The 24,197-nt window shown below is 35.3% G+C and overlaps 1 protein-coding gene across 1 annotated transcript in view; it reads right to left on the bottom strand.

Annotated features, from left to right (window-relative positions):
* SEMA3D (semaphorin 3D) overlaps positions 1 to 24,197 on the bottom strand; it is a 196,515-nt gene that overhangs the window by 89,911 nt on the left and 82,407 nt on the right. Inside the window, exon 4 of the mRNA XM_081286835.1 lies at positions 22,459 to 22,619. Within this exon, the coding sequence (XP_081142961.1) occupies positions 22,459 to 22,619 (161 nt within the window). The remainder of the gene's footprint in view (positions 1 to 22,458; positions 22,620 to 24,197) is intronic.

The raw sequence follows: 24,197 nt of genomic DNA, 5'->3' as shown, positions 1-24,197 counted from the left end.
CATTTTCTATTCTAATTGTGTATGCTCTTGCATTTTAGTGCCTTAAAACATATCTCAACATATTAAAAGTTGCATTAAGCAGAATAAAACACAGCATATATGTCATATCATCTCAAAGATGATGGCTCCCTAGAAATTCATTCACTGATATTTTTTTCTGTCACGTAACAAAGAGCAGAGCCATACCAGAAGCAGTCACTTGTGGAATTACCCTATTTTAATTGTACTGAAACATTCTCATGAAATATTAGTTCTTAACTAACCTTGTATGAAGTACCCTACAGAATTTAAAGCTGTCATTTTAGTGGGCTGTGATCTTTAAGACCTTACATCTTTTATATTAAGGATTGCTAATATGTAGAAAGCACATTATTGCTCTCTCCATCCACAAGCAGGGCAGAAAAATCAGAGTTCTTTTCTGTGGAGTTTGATGAGCCCAAGAATCACTTCCAGCTTAATTATCCAGAGTGTAACTACTAATTAAACCAATGTTAAACAATTAGAATTGTGCAAGTTGGTTTTAATCTGAATGGTAATTCTTATAGATACATTTGACAACAGAAAACTGGGAAACAGAACAGAATTTTATAAAGTTCTCCACATTTAGAAGTAATAATTTACAGTTAACATTGTAAAAAAAGTATAACCATCACCCATATTTTATAATTTATGAACAACTATTTTAGTATGTTTATGCAAGCCTTTATATTTTTCACAATTGATAATTTTCAAAGAATTTTTTCAGGATACACTAGAAGGCACAAATATTAACATCCAAAAATATAAGAGTGTGTGTGTATGTGTGTGTATTAGAGTTCTAAAAGAATATACATACACATTTTTCATGTGTATACATATTTTTTCTTTTAGAATTATAGAACATAGATTTAATAATATGGAAAAAGATCATTCTAATGAAAGCAAAAAATTTTAGTGCCTTCTTAGATCTATTTGCTTATGTTCAAAATGTTATATTTTAAACATTTTGTATATCATAAAGTTATATTTTAAACCCATTAAAAATATTTATAAGGGGCAAGCAGAAAAAATCAAGGGGGATCCAGGCTGTCTGATACGCGCGGCCTGCCCCGAGGCTACAGAAGGCGTGGCGCCGCAGAGAAGGGGTTAACCAGTCAGCAGGGAATTAAGTGGCTGCGACACGGTGGTATCCCACCAGCCAAGCCCAAGCCCGCACTGACCCCCGGGCTGAGTTCGGGATTGCAGTCGGGGAAGGAAGCCGGTAAGGCCCCGCCCCCCACAAGGGACACTCCGCTAAGGCAAACAGCGGCCACCATCTTAGAGGGCTGAAGTACCCACCGCCACTCTCCGACAGATTGCAGCAACAAAACAGGTGTGTGTGACCCAGCCCAGCCCCCAAACTTAGGGGGATTTCGCATAAAATCTCTCCTAGACTTTCAGGGGGAGGCAGTATCAGAGTGAGCCTGCATAAAGACTAAAGGGGAGCTAGAGGCACCTGACGCTCAACCCCCCCTCCCATCAGTGGACAAAACAAAAGCTGCCTAGCCAGCGCTGGGGGAGGGGCAAGCAGAAAAAATCAAAACCATAGAGTGCCGGGGATCCCAAAAGCCAACGGTGTGACCCCGGAGATCCAGGCTGTCTGATACGCGCGGCCTGCCCCGAGGCTACAGAAGGCGTGGCGCCGCAGAGAAGGGGTTAACTAGTCAGCAGGGAATTAAGTGGCTGGGACACGGTGGTATCCCACCAGCCAAGCCCGCACTGACCCCCGGGCTGAGTTCGGGATTGTAGTCGGGGAAGGAAGCCGGTAAGGCCCCGCCCCCCACAAGGGACACTCCGCTAAGGCAAACAGTGGCCACCATCTTAGAGGGCTGAAGTACCCACCGCCACTCTCCGACAGATTGCAGCAACAAAACAGGTGTGTGTGACCCAGCCCAGCCCCCAAACTTAGGGGGATTTCGCATAAAATGTCTCCTAGACTTTCAGGGGGAGGCAGTATCAGAGTGAGCCTGCATAAAGACTAAAGGGGAGCTAGAGGCACCTGACCCTCAACCCCCCCTCTCATCAGCGGACAAAACAAAGGCAAACAGCGGCCACCATCTTAGAGAGCTGAAGTATCCACTGCCACTCTCCCACAGATTGCAACAAAACAGGCCCAGAGTATAGCTTGAACTGCCGAGAACCATCACTGAGGGGAAATCTGGTCTAGCAGGAGAACCCAAGCCTAGCAGGAGAGAACAGGAGACTAGAGGCAAGGCTCTCGTGACTGGGCAGCTGTAAACTGCAGGCCCGCCGGCGACAGTTCATCCACTGCCAGGGTAACTGGGCGGTAGGAGAACGCCCTCCCGCTGGCGATGGATCACCTGCCCACGGCCTGAGATACTGGGCGGCGGGAGTCTGCCTGCCTGCCACGACCGGGTGCTGAAACCAAACGGAGACAGTCCACTCACACCCCCCCATCAGGGCACCCCGGCAAGGAGACTGGGGCATGGCATAGCAGAGTAGTGTCGTCACTGGAGCTCGGACGTCGGAATTCCTTCCCAGCAGAATCCACGTTAGCAGGCATAGTTCAACAACACAAAGGAGAGACATCAGAGTAATACAGAAACAAAACAAATCTATAGAAGAGAGCAGAAACACGACAATCAAAAAGAACTGGAAAGTAACGTGGACAACATGAGAAAACAAGGGAAAAAAGGATTTCAAACAATGCAAGACAACTCAATTCTACAAGAGGACATAGAAACTTCAGAAACAGGGATATGGAAAGAACTCAGGGGATACCTAACTCGAATGGAAAGGAATATTAGAGAAGACATGAGACAGCAAGTCCAAGAAATAAAAGTATATTTTGAAAATGAATTAAACAAACAAATTCAAATGGCAAAGAACGAGATCTACCAGGAGATAGAGATCTTAAAAAAAAAAATCAAACAATAATCCTAGAATTGCAGGAAACTATAAGCCAAATTAAAAACTCAAACGAGAATATTACAAATAGACTTGATCAAGTAGAAGTCAGAACATCAGATAATGAAGACAAGGTTTATCAACTTGAAAAGAATATAGTCAACACAGAAAAGATGCTTAAATCCCACGAACAATCTATTCAAGAGTTATGGGATGTCATAAAAAAACCAAATCTGAGAGTCATAGGGATAGAAGAAGGCACAGAGTTTCAAACCAAAGGAATGGACAACATATTAAATGAAATAATTCTAGAAAACTTCCCAGAGATGAATGATGGAATGGATTGCCAAATCCTGGAAGCCTACAGGACCCCAAACATTCAAAACCATAATAGACCAACCCCAAGACATATAATTATGAAGATAGCCAACATACAGAACAAGGAGAGAATATTAAAAGCTACGAGAGAAAAGAGGCAGATTACTTTCAGGGGTAAACCAATTAGGTTAACGACAGATTTCTCATCACAAACTTTGAAAGCGAGAAGATCCTGGAATAATGTATTTCAAACGCTGAAAAATAATGGATTCCAACCAAGAATACTATATCCAGCAAAATTGAGCTTCAAATTTGACAATGAAATTAAAATCTTTCATGATAAACAAAAGCTAAAAGAATTTGCAGCAAGAAAACCAGCTCTGCAAAGCATTTTGAACAAAACACTACAAGAAGAGGATTTGATAAATAGTGCCCAAAACTAACAGCAGGAGGTATCTCAGTAAAGGGGAGGAAAACAACCAAAAAGCAAAACTAGCCAAACTAAAATAAATAAAGAAAGAAGCATGACTGGAAATACAAATCATATCTCAATTGTAACCTTAAATGTTAATGGCCTAAATTCACCAATCAAGAGACATAGGCTAGTAACCTGGATGAAAAAAACAAATCCAACAATATGCTGCCTTCAGGAGACTCATATGATAGGAAAAGATATACACAGGCTGAAGGTAAAAGGTTGGGAAAAATCATACCACTCATATGGCCCTCGGAAGCAAGCAGGAGTGGCCATACTCATATCGAATAAAATCAACTTCAAACCTAAGTTAATCAAGAAGGATAAAGAAGGTCACTATATACTGTTAAAAGGAACCATCCACCAACAAGACATAACAATCATCAATTTGTATGCACCAAACAATGGAGCTGCAACGTTCATAAAACAAACTCTCCTCAAGTTCAACAGTCAAATAGACCACAACACAATAATTATGGGTGACTTCAACACACCGCTCTCGCCATTAGACAGATCCTCTAGACAAAAGCTGAATAAAGAAACTATAGAACTCAACAGCACAATCAATAACCTAGACTTAACCGACATATATAGAATATATCAACCATCATCAAGTGGATACACGTTCTTCTCAGCAGCACATGGATCCTACTCAAAGATAGACCATATATTATGCCATAAGGCAACTCTTAGTAATTATAAGGGTGTGGAGATAATACCATGCACCATATCTGACCATAATGGAATGAAATTGGAAATCAATGATAAAAGAAGGAAGGAAAAATCCTACATCACATGGAAAATGAACAATATATTATTGAAGGATCAATGGGTTGTAGAAGACATAAAGGAGGAGATGAAAAAATTCTTAGAGTCAAATGACAACACAGACACAACATACCAGAATCTATGGGACACAATGAAAGCAGTTTTAAGAGGGAAATTCATTTCTTGGAGTTCTTAACTCAAAAAAAGAAAAAACCAACAGATAAATGAACTCACACAACACCTCAACAACCTAGAAAAGGAAGAGCAAAACAACAGCAAATATAGTAGAAGACAAGAAATAATTAAAATTAGAGCAGAAATCAACGAAATTGAAACAAAAGAAACCATTGAAAAGATAGATAAAACTAAAAGTTGGTTCTTTGAAAAAATAAATAAGATAGACAAGCCCTTAGCCATGCTAACGAAAAGAAGAAGAGAGAGAACTCAAATTACTAACATACGGGATGAAAAAGGCAATATCACAACAGACACTACAGAAATACAGAAGATAATTAGAAAGTATTTTGAAACCCTATATTCCAATAAAATAGAAGATAATGAAGATATCGATAAATTTCTTAAGGCATATGATTTGCCCAGATTGAGACAGGAAGACACACACAATTTAAACAGACCAATAACAATAGAAGAAATAGAAGAAGCCATCAAAAGACTACCAACTAAGAAAAGCCCTGGACCAGATGGCTATACAGCGGAGTTCTACAAAACCTTCAAAGAAGAATTAATACCAATACTTTTCAAGCTATTTCAAGAAATAGAAAAAGAAGGAGCTCTTCCAAATTCATTCTATGAGGCCAACATCACTTTGATCCCAAAACCAGACAAAGATACTTCAAAGAAAGAAAACTACAGACCAATATCTCTAATGAACTTGGATGCAAAAATTCTCAATAAAATTCTGGCGAATCGAATACAAAAACATATCAGAAAACTTGTGCACCATGATCAAGTAGGATTCATTCCTGGGATGCAAGGATGGTTCAATATACGGAAATCAATAAATGCTATTCACCACATCAATAGACTTAAAGACAAGAACCACATGATCATCTCGATGGATGCAGAAAAAGCATTTGACAAAGTACAGCATCCCTTTATGTTCAAAACACTAGAAAAACTAGGGATAACAGGAACTTACCTCAACATTGTAAAAGCTGTATATGCTAAACCTCAGGCTAGCATCATCCTAAACGGAGAAAAACTGAAGGCATTTCCTCTAAAATCTGGAACAAGACAGGGATGCCCTCTATCACCACTTCTATTCAATTTAGTTCTCGAAGTACTAGCCAGAGCAATTAGACAGACAAAAGAAATTAAAGGCATAAAAATAGGAAAAGAAGAAATTAAACTATCGCTATTTGCGGATGACATGATAATATACTTAACAGACCCAAAAGAGTCTACAAAGAAGCTGCTAGAGTTAATAAATGAATTCAGCAAAGTGGCAGGGTATAAAATCAACACGCATAAATCAAAGGCATTCCTGTATATCAGCAACAAAACCTCGGAAATGGAAATAAGGAAAACCACTCCATTCACAATATCCTCAAAGAAAATAAGATACTTGGGAATCAACCTAACAAAAGAGGTGAAAGATTTATACAATGAAAACTACAGAACCATAAAGAGAGAGATAGAAGAAGATCTCAGAAGATGGAAAAATTTACCCTGTTCATGGATAGGCAGAACTAACATCGTCAAAATGGCAATATTACCCAAACTTCTCTACAGATTTAATGCGATGCCAATCAAAATCCCAATGGCATTTCTTGTAGAAATAGACAAAGCAATCATGAAATTCATATGGAAAAACAAAAGACCCAGAATAGCAAAAGCAATTCAAAGCAGGAAGTGTGAATCTGGAGGCATAGCGATACCAGAGGTCAAACTGTACTACAAAGCAATAGTAACAAAAACAGCATGGTACTGGTACCAAAACAGGTGGGTAGACCAATGGTACAGAATAGAAGACACAGAGACTAATCCACAAAGTTACAACTATCTTATATTTGATAAAGGGGCTAAAAGCATGCAATGGAGGAAGGATAGCATTTTCAACAAATGGTGCTGGGAAAATTGGAAATCCATATGCAACAAAATGAAATTGAATCCCTTTCTCTCGCCATCCACAAAAATTAACTCAAAATGGATCAGGGAGCTAGGTATCAAATCAGAGACACTGCGTCTGATAGAAGAAAAAGTTGGCTACGATCTACAAATTGTGGGGTCAGGCTCCAAATTCCTCAATAGGACACCCATAGCCCAAGAGTTAACAACAAGAATAAACAAATGGGACTTAATTAAACTAAAAAGTTTTTTCTCAGCAAGAGAAACAATAAAAGAGGTAAATAGAGAGCCTACATCCTGGGAACAAATCTTTACCCCCCACACCTCCGATAGAGCCCTAATATCCAGAATGTACAAAGAACTCAAAAAATTAAACAATAAGATAACAAATAACCCAATTAACAAATGGGCCAAGGACCTCAACAGACACTTCTCAGAGGAGGACATACAATCAATCAACAAGTACATGAAAAAATGCTCACCATCTCTAGCAATCAGAGAAATGCAAATCAAAACCACCCTAAGATACCATCTCACTCCAGTAAGATTGGCAGCCATTATGAAGTCAAACAACAACAAGTGTTGGCGGGGATGTGGGGAAAAGGGTACACTTGTACACTGCTGGTGGGACTGCAAAATGGTGAGGCCAATTTGGAAAGCAGTATGGAGATTCCTGGGAAAGCTGGGAATGGAACCATCATTTGACCCAGCTATCGCACTTCTCGGACTATTCCCTGAGGACCTTAAAAGAGCGCACTATAGGGATACGGCTGCATTAATGATTATAGCGGCACAATTCACAATAGCTAGACTGTGGAACCAACCTAGATTTCCTTCAATTGATGAATGGATAAAAAAAATGTGGCATCTATACACAATGGAGTATTATGCAGCACTAAGAAATGACAAAATCATACAATTTGCGGGGAAATGGATGGCATTAGAGCAGATTATGCTAAGCGAAGCTAGCCAAGCCCTAAAAAACAAATGCCAAATGTCTGCTTTGATATAAAGAGAAAAACTAAGAACAGAACAGGAAGAAAGAGCATGAGGAAAAGACTACAGTAAACAAAGACGAATGGGGGGAGAGAAACGGAGAGAGAAGGGAAAGCATATGGAAATGGTAGGAGACCTTCAAGGATACATAAAATTATAAGAGGTTATGAGGGGCAAGGGGGAGGGAAAAAAAAAAAAAGGGAGAGAATTGAACAACAGCAGGGGAGGTAGAGAGGGAAGATGGGAGGGGAGGGGAGGGGAGGGGGGATAGTAGGGGATAGGAAAGGTAGCAGAATACAACAGTCACTAATATGGCATTATGTAAAAATGCGAATATGTAACAGATGTGATTCTGCAATCTGTATTTGGGGTGAAAATGGGAGTTCAAAGCACAATTTGAGTCTAATGTATGAAAGATGATATATCATGAACTATGTAATGCGATAAATAATCAATAAAAAAAATAATATGAAAAAAAAAATATTTATAATAATTTTTCTGCATGGATTTAAAATATAATCTGTGATCTAGTTTTCATTTTACTTGCTTACCTTTATCCAAATCCAAAGCAATATTTTTTGTTTGTATTTTGAAGCATTTTTACTTCAATTTTGGGGAAAAAATATGAGGAACTTACAAATAAAATACTGCAATGACCCTAAAAATTGTTTTTTCATTCACAATTTATATTATTCATTAACTGTTTTTATTCACAATTTATGTAATTCATTAACAGTTATAATTTAGTAAGGTAAAAGTGTCACACAATTTATTTTAATCATTTACTGTTAGGCAAGTCACAGAAACATTCAAATAATGATAAGACTTTATAACAACATCAAAAGAAAATTCTAATTACATCTACTCTTTGTTTTATCTTTGGAAAAGCAATTTAACAGACTCAAGTTAGCAAGTGCAAGGACAATCAAATGCCATTTGGCCTAATTCAGAGATGCTACAACAACTGAATAGAACACCCAAGAGGAAGTTGCAACTTATTCATAAAACCTAATTAAAGACAACAATTCAGAACTCCAGAATCAGGGCCATCTCTATCAAAGAACAGAATACAACTGTTTGCACAATTATAAAGAATTTGGGAAAATGTTGCTCTAAATGCTACATGATCAAGGTTTTGAATTACAAATGTAGCAATGACTAACCAGGCTCCAACCAAGCACAGGGAAAGGGAGGAGGTCTGAGTTCAGAGAAAAAAACTGAAAACTAAGGACAGGAATATCAAAGGTAAACCTTGAATAATGGAACTGAGTAGAAATTATTGCTGATGGGAAGTTCAAGTTTTTGCTTTTTTGTTTTCAGACTTACATATAAAAGTAAGGCTACCAGTTTTCCAAGAAAACGTCCCTCTGTACAGAAGACAGAGTTTCAGGTATGCAGTCCACAGTGCTCTGATCTGCCCACAGTAGCTTCCTTCATGAAATCTTGGGTAACAATTATCTCTCCTTTTCTTTTTCTGGAATCATCTCAAAATACTCTTTTGCATTTGAGCCATCTTTGACCATTTCTGTATTACTAACACTTGTGCTTATCACATCCACTGGCATTTCTTTTTTTCTTTTTTTTTTTTTTTAACTAATAAGTTTAGTTTGGGACCATGTTCTAGACGTAAATGATCAATGAAACAGCAGAATTAGAAGACCTGGGTCTGATTCCCTGTTTTGCCACTTGTTGGCTTTTGATCTTAGGTGGCTGTCTCAGTAGTTCAGCCATAAATCCCAGATTATAATCTCTACCCAGTTAAGACCTATTTGGAAAAATATACACTTAGTATTTAGGGATCCCTTACCCCATGCCAACTAACACTGCCTGTTCACTATTATTGTCCAAGTAGAGCTCATTTTACCTGAAACACATTTGACCTCCCCTTGATAATCCATTCTTATAAGCAGGCACCAAGTTTAATATTATCTCCCCCAAAAGACCTTCTCCGGTAACTAATCTGAGTATTTTTCTAGCAATAACTCCAGGTTTTTGAACAATAAGTGATATTTTTTGTTTCCTTCTTTCTTCTTCATTAATTCCCTTTCCTCAAATTTCAGACAAAATAAGAACAGAGGCCTAATATGTTTTATGATCCACTATATTCCCCACATGTAGAAGGGTGCTGGAAATATATTGGAAATGCATGAATATGCATTGCATGAAAGAAAGAGAAATACTATTGGAACATTCAAATGAAATAAATTCTAAGAATTCCACAAGTAATGTGAATTTATGGTCTAATTGCTATTGTGGATGGATTTCAAAATTCTGTAATGAATATTGTTCATTAGATTCTTAAAGAAGACACTAAAGTTTAGTGACCACTCAGGTTCAGGGGCAAGGGATTTACTTCTTCCTACCATCCTGAGAACCTATATTTTACACAGAGTAAGCACTCAATGAGTATTTATTGCAATATGACTTTCAGAGTTTCCTTTAGAATTGGAAACATAGAGGGAGTTCTGGTCAGAGTTCTGGTAGGAGCTGAGCAGCCTGACATCCTGACAGTCCATTACAGTTACCAGATGGGACCTGCATATCAGCACCCCGCTACAGAGCCAGCACATCCATGAACGGGTCAATTGTTGTACCTCTGGGATTACTAGACAGCATGTGCTCAGCAGGCAATAGGAACAGATTAATCACCATGAAACTAAGCAGGGTGCCTTACACTAAAGTTAATTTATTGGGATAGCCACACGATTTCCAGTGTCCATATTTTCTAAATTTCAAGTATTAAATCAGAATTAAAGGATGGCAATTTTCTTTTGTCAATATCTTGATATTTAAGTGAGGAGGATATTCATACTAATTCTTTTAGAATTTAGTGTTAGATGGAACTGTCTTATTCAGCCATAGAGTAAGTTAAAAAACTGGAGTCAGTAGGTCATTCTGATTTATAAAGGAATTTCTGCTTATTCTCAATAAAAAGCAAGCAAGTACAGAATGCTCATGTATGAAAACCCTCTTGTTTTAGACTTCCTTAAAGAAAGGAAAATAACAAAGCCCTTTTCATTTTAAACGAAGAAGGGGGTTTAAATGTTCCAGTAAAAATTATTATAAAGTTACAAACTCACTTAACTTAGTTATTTTCATGATATTATCTCTCAAAAGTAAGTACATAGTTTCATAACTTTCAAGTAATCTGAGTAATTTCATAATTATGTACCAAATTTTCATGTCAAATACAGACAAAAATAATAGTAAAATTGTATTACCATTGCTATGTGGGAAAAAAATCCTCTCACATTTGTCAACCTTGAAATTTGTTACATTCTAATAAAAAGGTCAATTTTCTTAGAGTGTCCAGATTATAGTTTAAATATTTATTTTCAAGTTTTATTCAATATTTTCTTTTCTAAAATCCATATTACTTTTGTGTTTTAATAACTAAAACAGTAAACTTCTGAAATAAATGTAGGGACCTAAGTCTTATTTGTTTAAATTTCATTTAAGGTCAAATAAATTTTTTCAGAATACTCCACAAAAATATTTTGCTGTTTTAGGGAGGCAATGAAATCTATATATTCTTTAAATGCATTGCTTTCTCATTTTTATTTTATTCTTTTGTGGTACTGGAGGTCAAACTCATGCTAGGTAAGTACTACTACTGACCTATCACTGTCCTTGTTTTCTCACTTTTAAATCCATATAAAAATTTCCTTTTTAGCCAGTGCATATGTAGTTTTTTGTTGTTGTTGTTGTTGTTTTGTTTTTGTTTTTTACATTACACAATTTTTTTTGAAGTCAAAAAGTGATTTTACATCAAAACAAATGTAACTTGCTTTAGAGAGGACATGATATGTGGATTATGGATTTTTCCATTAAGACTGTAAGTAGAGGCTTAGCTAATAGGTTTTTGTTGGGGTCCAGTTAAAGAAAATCTTCACTTTTTTTTTTACCTCCAATATAACAATTCTTAAACACTTTTATATACAACATTTAATTTACACATATATCAGCTTCAAGATTTAAATTAGTGGGATAAAAAAGAATAAAGATAATCAAGATTTGAAAATAAAAATGAACTATTTCAATATTAATTTTGCAGAATGTTTAAAAATGTTAAGTGTAGGCTCTACACTTTGTTTTATCTAGGTTTTGAGTCATAACTTACTTTTGCAGGAATCTATCAGAAATACTACTGAAAGTGATGGGGAACAAGGTACAAAAGGGAAAACATTTTGATTGATGCTATTTATACCAAAAGGTAAACAATGTTAATGAAAGGATGAACATTTGCTTACCCCAGTGATTCTAAATGAATACTTCAAGAACGATGTACAGTGATCTCCACTATAATGTTTAGAAGGTAAAACATTCATTTGAGATCTGATTTTATGGCTTAGATCTTAAAGCATGATGATCAAAGAGAACATTTTAACTGAGGCAAAATTCAACATGAGATGTGACCTCAAAATGGAAAAAATTTCAGTCAGTAACCAAGGATCATTTACATGATTTCATCTATGTCCAAATTATAAAATAGTTGAAAACTGGAGATTACAGAGTTTTTACTTTGAGGAAGGTTTTTTTTTTTTTTTTTTTTTTTTTAAATTAGGTATATCTATCACTAGTCTTCCACCCACCCGGTGTGAAGTATAGATTCTATGGAAGGGGCATCAATAGAACCTCAAGAAGCACTTGTTGTTGAGCATGTTTTGTGGGGTATCTGAAGGGTGAGAGATGACAAGTGGCAAGTGAAAACAGAGGACAGGTTTGGTATCTAAATTGGTATCAACCTGCATGTCCAGACTGTGTCCAGGGAAAAGTATATAAAGGCTTCTCATGGAACAGAGGTGAGCCTTCATAAAAAATGAGAGGGATGTCATGGGGTCATCTTAGGTGCTGTTTAAGAAGAGTGAATGGTTTTGATTTAGGAAGCAAACACCTGGTGGTACTGCAACCTGTCTCAGGATAAAGAATGAGAACACATTAGTCAGAGGAAAAATTCAGTCACCCTTATCCAGAGTACTGCAAGGAAAAAAGATTCATGTTAGGGAAATTTCGAAAACTCACAAAGGTAGCTACAAAAGAAAAGTCAATTTTAAACGTCTGGCAAAACATCTGGGAAGTGACCTCCTTCTGACAATGCCAGTAAAGGAAACATTTCTCTGAACCCCTCACCTCTCTTCCCTTTTCCCTCTGATTTGACCCTGCATTGGTCAGGCGGTGTGTTCAACAAGATTATGGAGGAAGAGGAGCACTAGTCAGGGAAAAAGAGAAGTCCTTGGTCATCTCCCTATGACAAGGACCTCCTGTACATGGCAGGACAAGTGGGGACAGGTGGAGAGCACAGGAGTTCAATGATAAATGAAGCTTTATGACATTACATGGGACCTTTCATTTCTAAATAACAATTGTCTGTACTACCTAAGAGTGAATTCAGAAGCCATGGAACCTGTTGAAGTTATCCAGCAAACCCAGGAGAAGAACGTGCCCCACAGAGCAGATTGAAAGGAACTGCAGGAGGCAGAATGAATTTGTCTTACTGGTTTATGAGTTAGCAGGCCAGTTAATGTTAGACTAGTAGATCAAATAAATAATAATTGTGGTCTCAGAGTAAGTTCATTTTTTTATTAGTCTACTCACCTTCCTCTATAGCCTTCTCGAAACAAACACAAAAAAAGAAAAAGAAATAAAAGAAAGAAAACTAAAACAAATGCTTGAATAATATGGATAAAAAAACAATATTTAGTGAATGAATCATTCCTTTTGTAAGCTATTGCATACATCCTTTTTTTAGAGACTCATTCCGCCCATGCAGATTTGAACTGGCTCCAAAATAAGTAAGATTTCTTGATGGAAGGATCCCAATAATTCATTAACACAGAAGTCACTTCTAAGAGGAAAATTTATAGCTATGAGTGCCTACACAGGAAAATCAGAGAGATGCCAAATAAACAACCTAATAATGCATTTTAAGGGTCTTGAAAAACAAGAACAAATCAATTCCAAAACCAGTAGAAGGAAGGAAATAATTAAGATCAGAGTTGAATTAATGAAATAGAAAATTTAAACACAAAAATACAAAGGATCAATGAAACAAAGAGTTGGTTCTTTGAAAAGATAAACAATATTTACAAACCCTTAGCCAAACTAACCAAAAGAAAAAGATTATTGTGAAAACTTAAACTCCAGTAAATTGGAAAATCAAACTAAGAAAATAAAACACTGTATTTTCTCTCTCATATGGAGAAGCTAAAGATGAAAAAGTAAAAGATAAGTGGGGTGCAGGAATCTCATGAAGATCAAAGGGAGAGCAGTAGAATAGAGGAAATGTATTGTAAAGTAGCATATTGTTATATTGTGTGCTTATACAAATATGGAACAACAAATACCACCATTATGTACAATTATAATGCACCCATTAAAAATATGAAAACTTTGGATATATGACTTCAATATCTAAGAAAATTGAGATGTGCAAGAAAGTGGCACCCCAGGAAGTTTTAACAAAGGCAAAGAACTTGAAAGTAAATTATTCATTTTGGAAATACTTAACAGGGTAGTTTGAGTAAGAGAAAGAGAAAAAGGAAATGGAGAGATTTTGTAATGCAAGTGAGGGAACAATAAAGAATGGATGGAAATGAGACCAGAAACATCATAGGGTGCAAAAAAGTTTAGGAAGAGTCCTAGAAGTCATGATAAAAAGACTGAAGTTTATTCAAGCTGTTAGGAAAAAAAAAAAAAAAAACATCAGAGAAGTGTAAAAAATGAAGAGATAGGATCAGACTTTTATATACTTAAAGCAACTTCCATGGTCATTGTGAATGGATTAAGTAAGAGAAAAAGGTAAACTTGGTTGAATGAGATATTATCACACACACTGTAGGAACATATTGAATTTTTGTAACGTTAGTAGTCAGGCTTGTGGACTGAAGCTTTTGTTGGAACTTATGTTCCCCCCTCCCCTTCTACCTTACACTCCATAGGTGCTGATCCCAAACACTCTTACAAATGCAAGCTAAGTATCATCTCAGAGTTGGTTTCTAGGATGATTCAACTTACAACACAAGTTTTGGAAAAGTACAGCCCCAGACCCATGTCCTTCCCTGTAATGTGATCATATCTGGTCTATTTTGCTTTAGTCTGGAAGGGAAGGAGAATGGGAAAAAGAAACAAAAAAGGAAGGAGAAGGCCTAACCAGTGTTCATTATCTGTCCCAGAGAGGAATCTACAGGGTATTCCTAACTGAAAAGAGGCCTTATAGTTCAAGTTTGGAAAAGGCTTGTTAAATTATAAGGCATCACTTCCTCATGATATGATGTGCACTTATGCATGCCCCAAAGTCTGTTATGGCCCTATAGAGATCAATCCTTCACCTTAAAACATAAAAACAACAAACAAACAACAACAACAACAAACCCCAGAATCTCATCCCTTTAATCTCAATTTGATAAGGTAAAAAAGAGCTAATGTATTCCAAAAGGTCTAATCTTGTCTTCCTCTGAACTCAATTATTAGTCAAATATTTATTAAGTATATCCCTGCACCATTCACTATACTAAATTCAAAATCTAGTCTAAACAATAATAAGCATAACAAGAAAAGTACTACTAAATATTTATAAAAATTCATTTTTTGCTGTAATTCTACCCTAAATGTCCATTGCAATTGTGAGTGATAATGATGACTTTGTAATAAGTACATATATATCTTAAATTTTATTTAGTTCAATTAAGTACTTTCCAAAGCTTTTTTTTTTCTTTCTTTCTTAAAAAAAAAAAAAAAATTCCCAGGGGGGAAAATTCCCAACCAGTCACTCATAACTCAATTATGTGTTGTAGATTGCTTTAACTCTAAAGAGTACAAAGGACACCCTTCAGCCCTTAGAGTCCCAAAATGTGTGGTTTCCTCCACAGAGGAGTTTGGATCTTTGCCGAGGGGCATTGAGCCAATGCAAACTGAGGAGGTCTAAACACTGAGAAAGTACTACATCTTGACACTTGCTACTGTGGAGTACCTTTTAGCACTGGAATGATTTATATAAATTGGAATGGTGGATACCTACATAAACACTAATGGTTACCAATGCATACATAACCCATTTGAATTGCACATTTTATAGAAATACAAAGAAATTTCAGTTATGTTGAAAATCTCTAATTGTATAATATATTAAATAATCATTTATTTCAATAACATCATAAGAGAAATTGAAATTTCATAAACATTTACTTTATTAAATATTAGCACATTTCAAGCATGGAAAACAGCCAAAGAGAGATTTACTTAAAATAGTCACTGAAGGGAAGTTACGCTATCAGAAGTTATTTTAAGCCATGATCTAATACACTCAGTTCAGATAAATGGTCTTTCTCTTCTACTCCCTGAAGGCAAAGAAGAGAACAAGATCAAATTCCCTTAAAAGTATTACTTCTTGCTATTATATTAAGACAGACATATTTGGAAAAATGCATTTTAAGTTATGCAGTATCTCTTAAAGCAAAACTGCAAAGTTAAGAATTTTCTCTAATATCTTTTGGAAAAAACTGTCATTCTCCTTTAAGATATTTATGGACAATTACGATATTACTTAATACCAATAATTGACTCTCCTAAGATTATGAAAAATGTTTTAAATCTTGAAGGAAAAATACATCCCTAAGAACAATAGAGTGGAGCTATGACAGAGTACAGGGTAAACTTTTCAAATTCTAGAGTATAGTCAACTGTTTATTTTACCTTAGATTATCCAGGTTATAGGATAACTGTATTTTTTTAAACAAGGTAATCTTCTGAATTTTTAAGTGTTTGAATTAAGAGAAGCTGAGAACAACTGGTGACAGTACTTTAGCCCGCACTCTTTCTTCTAGAAGTACAGATTACATGAAATACCTACATTTATATTCAAAGATTATTTCTTTTTCAAGTCTGAGAATTCATAAGAAGTAGCACCTTTTCCCTTGGTGGACCCCAAAATATATAAAAGAGCTACCTAAAAATTAAATGATTAAAAAGAAAAACCCATTGTTCTACTAGAGGAATTAGTTAAGCAATACTAATATAAATGAAGATAAATATTTTGCTAAGCAGATTAAAGCTGTGAGAACATATAATATTCAAATAACTGAGCAATTGATATTCAGTTATGAAGTGTATCTCATAATTGGAGGGTTAAATAAAACTGATAAATGGAACTGGTCATTGTAGATAAAAGCTATATGAAGATTCAAGGTTCTACGATAAAATGTAAATGACATTTTTTTTGAATCAGAGTAATTCAATCTTTGGAATTATTGCCGTGAAACCTTGCAATGGCTCCTAGATTTTCTTTTGCAACGCTTCTTAAAAAGAAGGTAAGTGACAAAGCCTCACTGATGGAGAATTGGTTGAGCATTATGTCTTAGCAATCATTCAAGTTCTTGTACTTTTGGTGTCTGTATCTACTTCCATAGATATTGATATCTGCCAGAGTATTATCTAATGTAATTGATAAGGTTTAAAAGGTGGAATACTTTCCTTTGAACATCACACTGAAAATTGAAAATGTAGGATTTGGTAGCAAATGCCTTTTGAATTTTGTATAAGTAGTAGCTATTTTCTTTTTTTAAAATTTTTAAAATCTAAACTAACTTTTCCTTTATTGAATATTCAACTTTATGATTGTACCTAGTAATGGGTTAATGTGATCTATGGATGCATATTTTGTATAATGTTTAAATCACATTAACCATATTTATATCCTCAAAGATTTATCTTTTCTTCATGTTGAAAACATTTAAAGTCCTTTCCTCTAGCTTTTGAAGATACACAGTATATTATTATTATTATTATTATTATTATTATTATTATTATTATTCATGGTAAACCTATCTTGCAATAGCACACCAGAATTTTCTAGTACTACCTAAATGTAACTTAGTATAAATTGATCAACTTTTCCAATACCTTCCTCCCTTCTATTCTCCCTAGATTTTGGTAATTACCATTCTATTCTTAACTTCACGGTGATCACCTTTTTCAGATTCCATGTTTGAATGAGATCTTGTGGTAGTATCTTTCTGCATCTGGCCTATTTCACATAACCTAATGATCTGCAGTTCTATCCCTATTGTTGCTGAATATTTTCTATTATCTTGTGTATACTGGTTTTCTTCATCCTTGCATCAGTTGATGGACTGACACGTTGTTTCCATTTCTTAGTTATTTTGAATAGTGCTGCAATTTATATGGGTGTGCTGTGTCTCTTTGAAATACTGATTTCATTTTTTTCAAATATATATCCAGTGGTGGGAAAGCAGGATTAAACAGTAGTTCTTCTTCTTCTTCTTTTTTTATTTTTTATTTTTAGCCTTTTGTGGAAGCTCTATACTATTTTCCACAGTTGCTGTACTAATTTACATTCTTACCAAGACCATACAAGTTTGCCCCTTACTCCTCATCCTCACCATCACTTGGGGTCTTACCTTACTAGAGTGAGGTGGTATCTCACTGTGGTTTTGATTGTTATCCATAGCTACCCTACCATGTGACAGCACAACAGAACTTCTTACCATTATCTAAAAGTAACTTAGTACACATGATCAGCTTTCCTCTGTGCTACTAGCCCTGCTTTTGGTAACCACCATTCTACTTTCAGTTTCTAGGTGATCACCATCTCCAGAGTCCCACATTCTGAATCCCTGAGGATTAGTTGATATTGAATATTTTTCATACACTTCCTGGTCATTTGTATGTTTTCTCTTGAGAAATGTTTGTTTAGGTCTATTGTCCATTTTTAAACCAAGTTATTCTTTTTTTTATGTCATTCAGTTTTTTTAAGTTCTTTATATAATTTGGGTATGTTCCTTATCAGATATTTAGTTTGCAAATACTTCCTTCCATTTTGTAGATCTCCTCTGATAATTATTTCATTTGTTGTACATAAACTTTTAAAATTTTATGTAGTTCCATTTGTCTATGTTTGCTTTTGTTCCCTGTACTTTTGGAGTCCAATCCATTTCAAAGACCTAAAGTATTTCTTCTGGATTTCTTCTAGTGGTTTCATTGTTTCAAGTCTTACATTAAAATCTTCAATCCTTTTTGAGTTTATTTTTGTGACTAGTGAGAGATAGGGTCTAGTTTAATTCTTCTGCATGGATATCCATTTCCCTAGCCCCATTCATTGAAAAGACTTTCATTAACCCATTGGGTGTTCTTAGCACCTTTGTTGGAAATCAGATGTCTGTACATGTGTGGGTTTACTACTATGCTCTCTATTCCTTCATTGGGCTATATGTCTGTTTTTATCCCAATACCATGTTGTTGTGAAGACTACAGTTTGTACCATTTTTGCCTCCAGCTTGGTTCTTTCATGGTCAGGAAAGACACTTCATATGATTTCAATTTCTCAGAATTTGTTGAGTTAAATCATATGCCTACCATATGGTTTATCCAGAAGAATGTTACATGTACTGATGAGAAGAATATGTATTCTACAGGTGTTAGATAAAATGTTGTGTAGATGTCTGTTAGATATTTGGTCTAGGGTACAATTAACTTTGCTGTTTCTTTCCTGATTTCCTGTCCAGAAGATCTGTCTATTGCTGCAAGTGGGATAGTGAAGTTTCCGATTATTACTGTTTTGGAGTATATCTCTACTTTTAGGTCTATTTTGATTTGCTTTGTTATGTGGGTACTCTGATATTGGTGTATGTATATTAATTTCAATTCTAATTAATTTAGAATTATTATTTCTTGTGTTGAATTGAATCCTTTATCATGACATAGTGACCTTTCTTGACTAACTTAACTACTCTTATTTTAAAGTCTATTGTATCTGATATAAATATGGCTATTCCTTCTTTTTTTGGATTCTATTTGATTAGAATATTTTATTCTATCCCTTTAGTTTCAGTCTATTTGTGTCCTCAGAGGTGAACTGAGTTCCTTATAAGCAGTATCAGTTGGGTCTTGTTTTTGGTCCTTTCAGTCATGTTATGGTATGTAATTTATGTATGTAAGTATTTTTGGTACCAGGGATTAAACCCAGGGGTGCTTAACCACTGAGTGACATCCCCAGCCCGTTTTATTTTTTCATTTTGAGACAGGCTCTCACTAAGTTGCTGAGGCTGGCTTTAAACTTGCAATCCTTCTGCCTCAGCTCCCTGAGCCACTGTGATTATAGGGGTGCACCACTGTGCCTGGCCTACGTTTTTATATTGGATAATTAAATGCGTTTAAGTTTAAGGTAATTATATTTCTAGTTTTATTGCAGTTTCTTTCTCTCTTTTTTTTCCTTCCTCTTTTACAGTCTTCCTTTGTGGTTAAGTGATTTACTCTAGCAGTGTGCTTTGATTTCTTGCTTATTATTTTTGGTTTGTCTGTAATAATTTTTGTTTTGTGGTTACCATGGGGCTTATAAAAACCTTCTTTGATTTAAATGAGCTGTTTTAAAATGATATCAACTTAACATGATCATAAAGTGAGGAAATACAACAAGAAATGAAATAGAAAATATACTAAAACAAACTCTGCACTTGCATGCCATTCCTCTACACATTTTGAATTTTTTGATGTCTAATTTTCATTTGATATATTGCATATCTTTTCATGTATTTTTTTAATTGTTTTGTTTTTAGGATTAATTATTAATATAAAAAGAATTTTCCCACCATGTTTACAATATCAGAGCATTTTGAACTTGTCTTTGTATTTACTCTTGTAGTGAATTTGTTCCTTCTCATATTTTCTTGTTCATTACTGCCTCTTAATTTTAGTTCTTTCAGTTAGAAGAACCCCCTTTAGCATGACTGAGATATAACAGCTCAGCTTTTGCTTAGCAATGTCTTTATTTTTCCTTCATTTCTAAAAAAAAAATATAGTTTTGCTGGGCATAGTATTCTTGGTAAGCAGTTTTTGTTTGTTTGTTTGTTTGTTTGTTTGTTTATCAGTACTGTGAAAATTTCATGCCACTCTCGGTCTATAAGATTCTGTTCAGAACTCTGCTGTTGGATAACCTGGGACACACTTCTGTGTTATTTGTTTCTTCATTTGATGCCTTGAGAATCTTCTCTTCATCTTTCACCTTTAGTAACCTGATTATAATACGTCTTGGCATAGAACTGGTTGTGCTAAATTAGAATAGTGACATTTGACCTTCCTTTACCAGGATACTTGTATTCTTCTCTAGACCTGAGGATGGTTTTTATTATTATGTCTTAGAATAAACTTTTTTAAAATTTAATTTTTTTTACACAAATGGAGCACAACTTTTCATTTCTCTGGTTGTACATGTTGTAGAATCATACCATTTGTGCAATCATACACATACATAGGGTAATAATGCCCCAAATTGGGAGTTAAGTTATAAAGATAGTTCCTTCACTGCCACAGTTCATGCTAACCTAGGTTATACTTGTATCTCATAGCCACAGGAACCTTTTCAGTCAGGTGAGCTAGAGGAGGCCAATGCCCCAGGCCCATTCCAAGGCTGGAACTGATATAGGCCAAAAATTCAGCCCATTCTACTGTCATGTAGGTCTCCTCCTAATGTCAGAGCAGGTCTAGATGCTCTGTCTTTGACTTGTGGCATGGCCATGGGGCCTTTGGATTCTACCCCTAGGTTTCATTGCAGTGGTATCAGACAAGATAAAATCCTGTTTTGATTGTTACACACTGTATACATGCATTGAAATAACATACCATAGCATATAAATACATATCATCATTATTTGTGAATTAAATTTTTTAAAATCCTGTTTAAATCCTCCCAGAACACCTGTTCCCTGCCAGGTAGACTTATAGAACTCATTCAATGAGGATTTTAAGATGCCGTCTGGAATAGAAGTTCAATAGATGGGTACCACACGTCTCCTCCTGACATTGGGGTTCCTCTAGAGGCTGTGGTGGTTTTGATGTCCTATTTCCTAGTAGTAGTTTTCATGTCCTGCTTGAAACCCTGTGGTGGTTTTGATGTCCTGCTTCCTGGTAGCTTGAGTCTTGATCCTCTTTCTATTGCCTGAGGTAGGGCAAGGGGTGGTGGAAACAGTCAGCCACCTGGCTAATGCAGTTCCATCACCTATAACCATTGTTACTGGCCTGGGCATAGGGATCATGGGGCTTTGCTTGGCACTGGGTTTCGCTGTAATGGATCTGGTATTGGCTTTCAAATCCAAGGACTAGACTTAAATCTTTCCCCTTTTCCTAAGCATGTAGTGTCTCTTTTCACACTTTTTGAAGTTATCTGGGAAGGGTGACACTGGCAACTATTCCCTTCCTACCTACCGCCATGTATCTTTTCTTATTTTCCTAAAACCAGGCACTATGAACTCTCATTGGTGTTTCTTGTCTCTTGTAAAGATAGTGTAGTGGGCAGATAGCTGTACAAACTGGTGTGTCAATGAGGTGATTATTGCTTAAGCATCTGGTTCAGTCCTTGTGTATTTATATTTAGTGGTAAGACTGTTCTTAAGCAGTGCAGAGTTGGGGCATTATAGACGTCATTATCTAGGAGTGACTGGGCCTTAAGAGAAAATTGTCAAGGTGTAAAATGAAGTGTGCAGAGGAAAGTATGGTATTAAAATGCTACCACAGCCACACTGTAAAGTGGAGCTGTGCTTATTTATTATTTAAAAGTTAGTAAAAATACAAGTTTATAATTACTGTTAGTATAAATGTTCACTCTCGATGAATAGCTCATTTGCTATTTCTTAATCTAAAATTTTGCATTATATAAGTACACATTTACACACTTTTTTCCTTTCATTTATAATTTCAATGGTTTTGGTATTATTCTCATCTACTCTTAATAAAGAACATGCATGTTAACTTAAATCCACAAAAAAATCAAAATGTATTTTGAGTCATATTTTTAATGTATTGTGTTCTTCTTGATACATAAAGGACCTACTGCATTTGACACTGAATCACTTAATACAAAGCAGAAGAGCACAGATAAAATTAAAATAATCTGATCAACTATATATAAATAAACTGACCTTCTTAAAATTTTTGTTTAAGTCAACCAGGCTGAGCAGGAAAATGTGGTCCTTGGCTCCCAGGAGCAGCTTGCCCCTCTCTTCATCTAACAGAATAGTCTGGAAATCCAGCCCTTCTGATGAACCCAAAAATGGAATGCAGCTATTTGACAGCAGCAAATCTATGGGAAAGAATGAAAGAAAAAATTTTTATTAGGCGAAATATTTACTTCTCTCTCTCTCTGTAAATACATGTATATAACATGAAAGTTCCAATTAAGATACTTACAAATAATTACAGTTTTTAATATATACTCATTTAGAAATAAGTGAGATGTATGATATTTTTATTTTATCAATACCATTTTATGTATATTCAGCACCATATTAAAATGAAGACCAAACATATAAACACAAAACAATTAAATGCAAAATAGTTTAAAACTATCCTCACTTTCTTGAGTTACAATGTAAAATATTTACCTATAAGAATATTTGAAACTTGATAAAATTGATATATACAAAGCAGGGATCAAACTATGTCATAAATCTTAACATTTCTTTCCTTTTTACATTTTAAAATAGACCTGATTTATTAGAGCATTTTTAAATTAACAGTGACATTAATTGAAAGAAACAGATTTACATTTATTTCCTGCCCCAACACATATATGGCCTCCCCATTATCAACATCTTCCACTATATAGGCATATTTCTTACAATCAATGAGCCTACATTAGCATCATTATCACTCAAGATACATAGTTTAGGGTTCAATCTTGATGTTGTACATCTTATAGGTTTGGATAAATGTATAATGGCATGTATCTATCATCATAGTATATCCTGAAAGTCTTGTGTGCTTCTGTGCTCTCCCTATTCATCCTTCTCGCCTGCCCCCAATCATTCATCTTTTTCATGTCTCCATAGTTTTGTCTTATCAGAATGTCATATAATTGGAATTGTACAGTATGCTGCCATTTCCTATTGGCTTCTTTTACTAAGTAATATGCATTTAAGCTTCCTCTGTGTCTCCCTGGGTCAGTATCTAATATCTTTTACTGTGGACTAATATCCCTTTGTCTGGATCAGCCAGTTTAATTATCCATTCACTTTTTGAAGGACATTTTTATTGCTTCCAAGTTTTGGCAATTATGAATAAAGCTGCTATAAACATCTGTATGTGGGACAGTTGTAAACACAAGCCTTCAACTTTTGGGGGTAAAAACCAAGAAGTCTGATTGATGGATCACATGTTTAGTTTTATGAGAAGCTACCCACTAGCTTCTAAGATCCCAGTACCATTTTCATTTACACCAATGATTGAGTGTTCTAATTGCTCCATATCCTCATCTGCATCCATGTTGTCAGTGTTCTCAATTTTGGCCATTCTAGTAAGTATATAGTGATAACTTACTGTTGTTTCAAATTTGCATTTACTTGATTACATAATGTATAGAGTGACTTTTCATATGCTTTTTTTTTTTTTACTGTCTATATCTTCTTTGGTGAAGTGTCTGGTAAGGTCTTTGACCCATTTTAAAACGTTGTTGTTTCTTATTGTGAGTTTTAATGTCTTTGCATATTTTGGATCACAGTACCTTATCATATATGTCTTTGGAAAATATTCTCTTGCAGTTTATGGCTTATTATTTTTGCTTTCTGTTTTTGATAGTATTTAGATTGATTTCTGTGATTAATGGATTATACTGTCACTATTTTAAATGTGCAGAAAGAAAATGTAAACAAGATGATTCCAA

This window comes from Spermophilus citellus (genome assembly GCF_964194105.1).
Source record: "Spermophilus citellus genome assembly, chromosome: 3".
Lineage (NCBI taxonomy): Eukaryota > Metazoa > Chordata > Mammalia > Rodentia > Sciuridae > Spermophilus > Spermophilus citellus.
The sequence above is the reverse complement of the archived record's forward strand: the minus strand, read 5'-3'. Positions and strand labels throughout refer to the sequence as shown.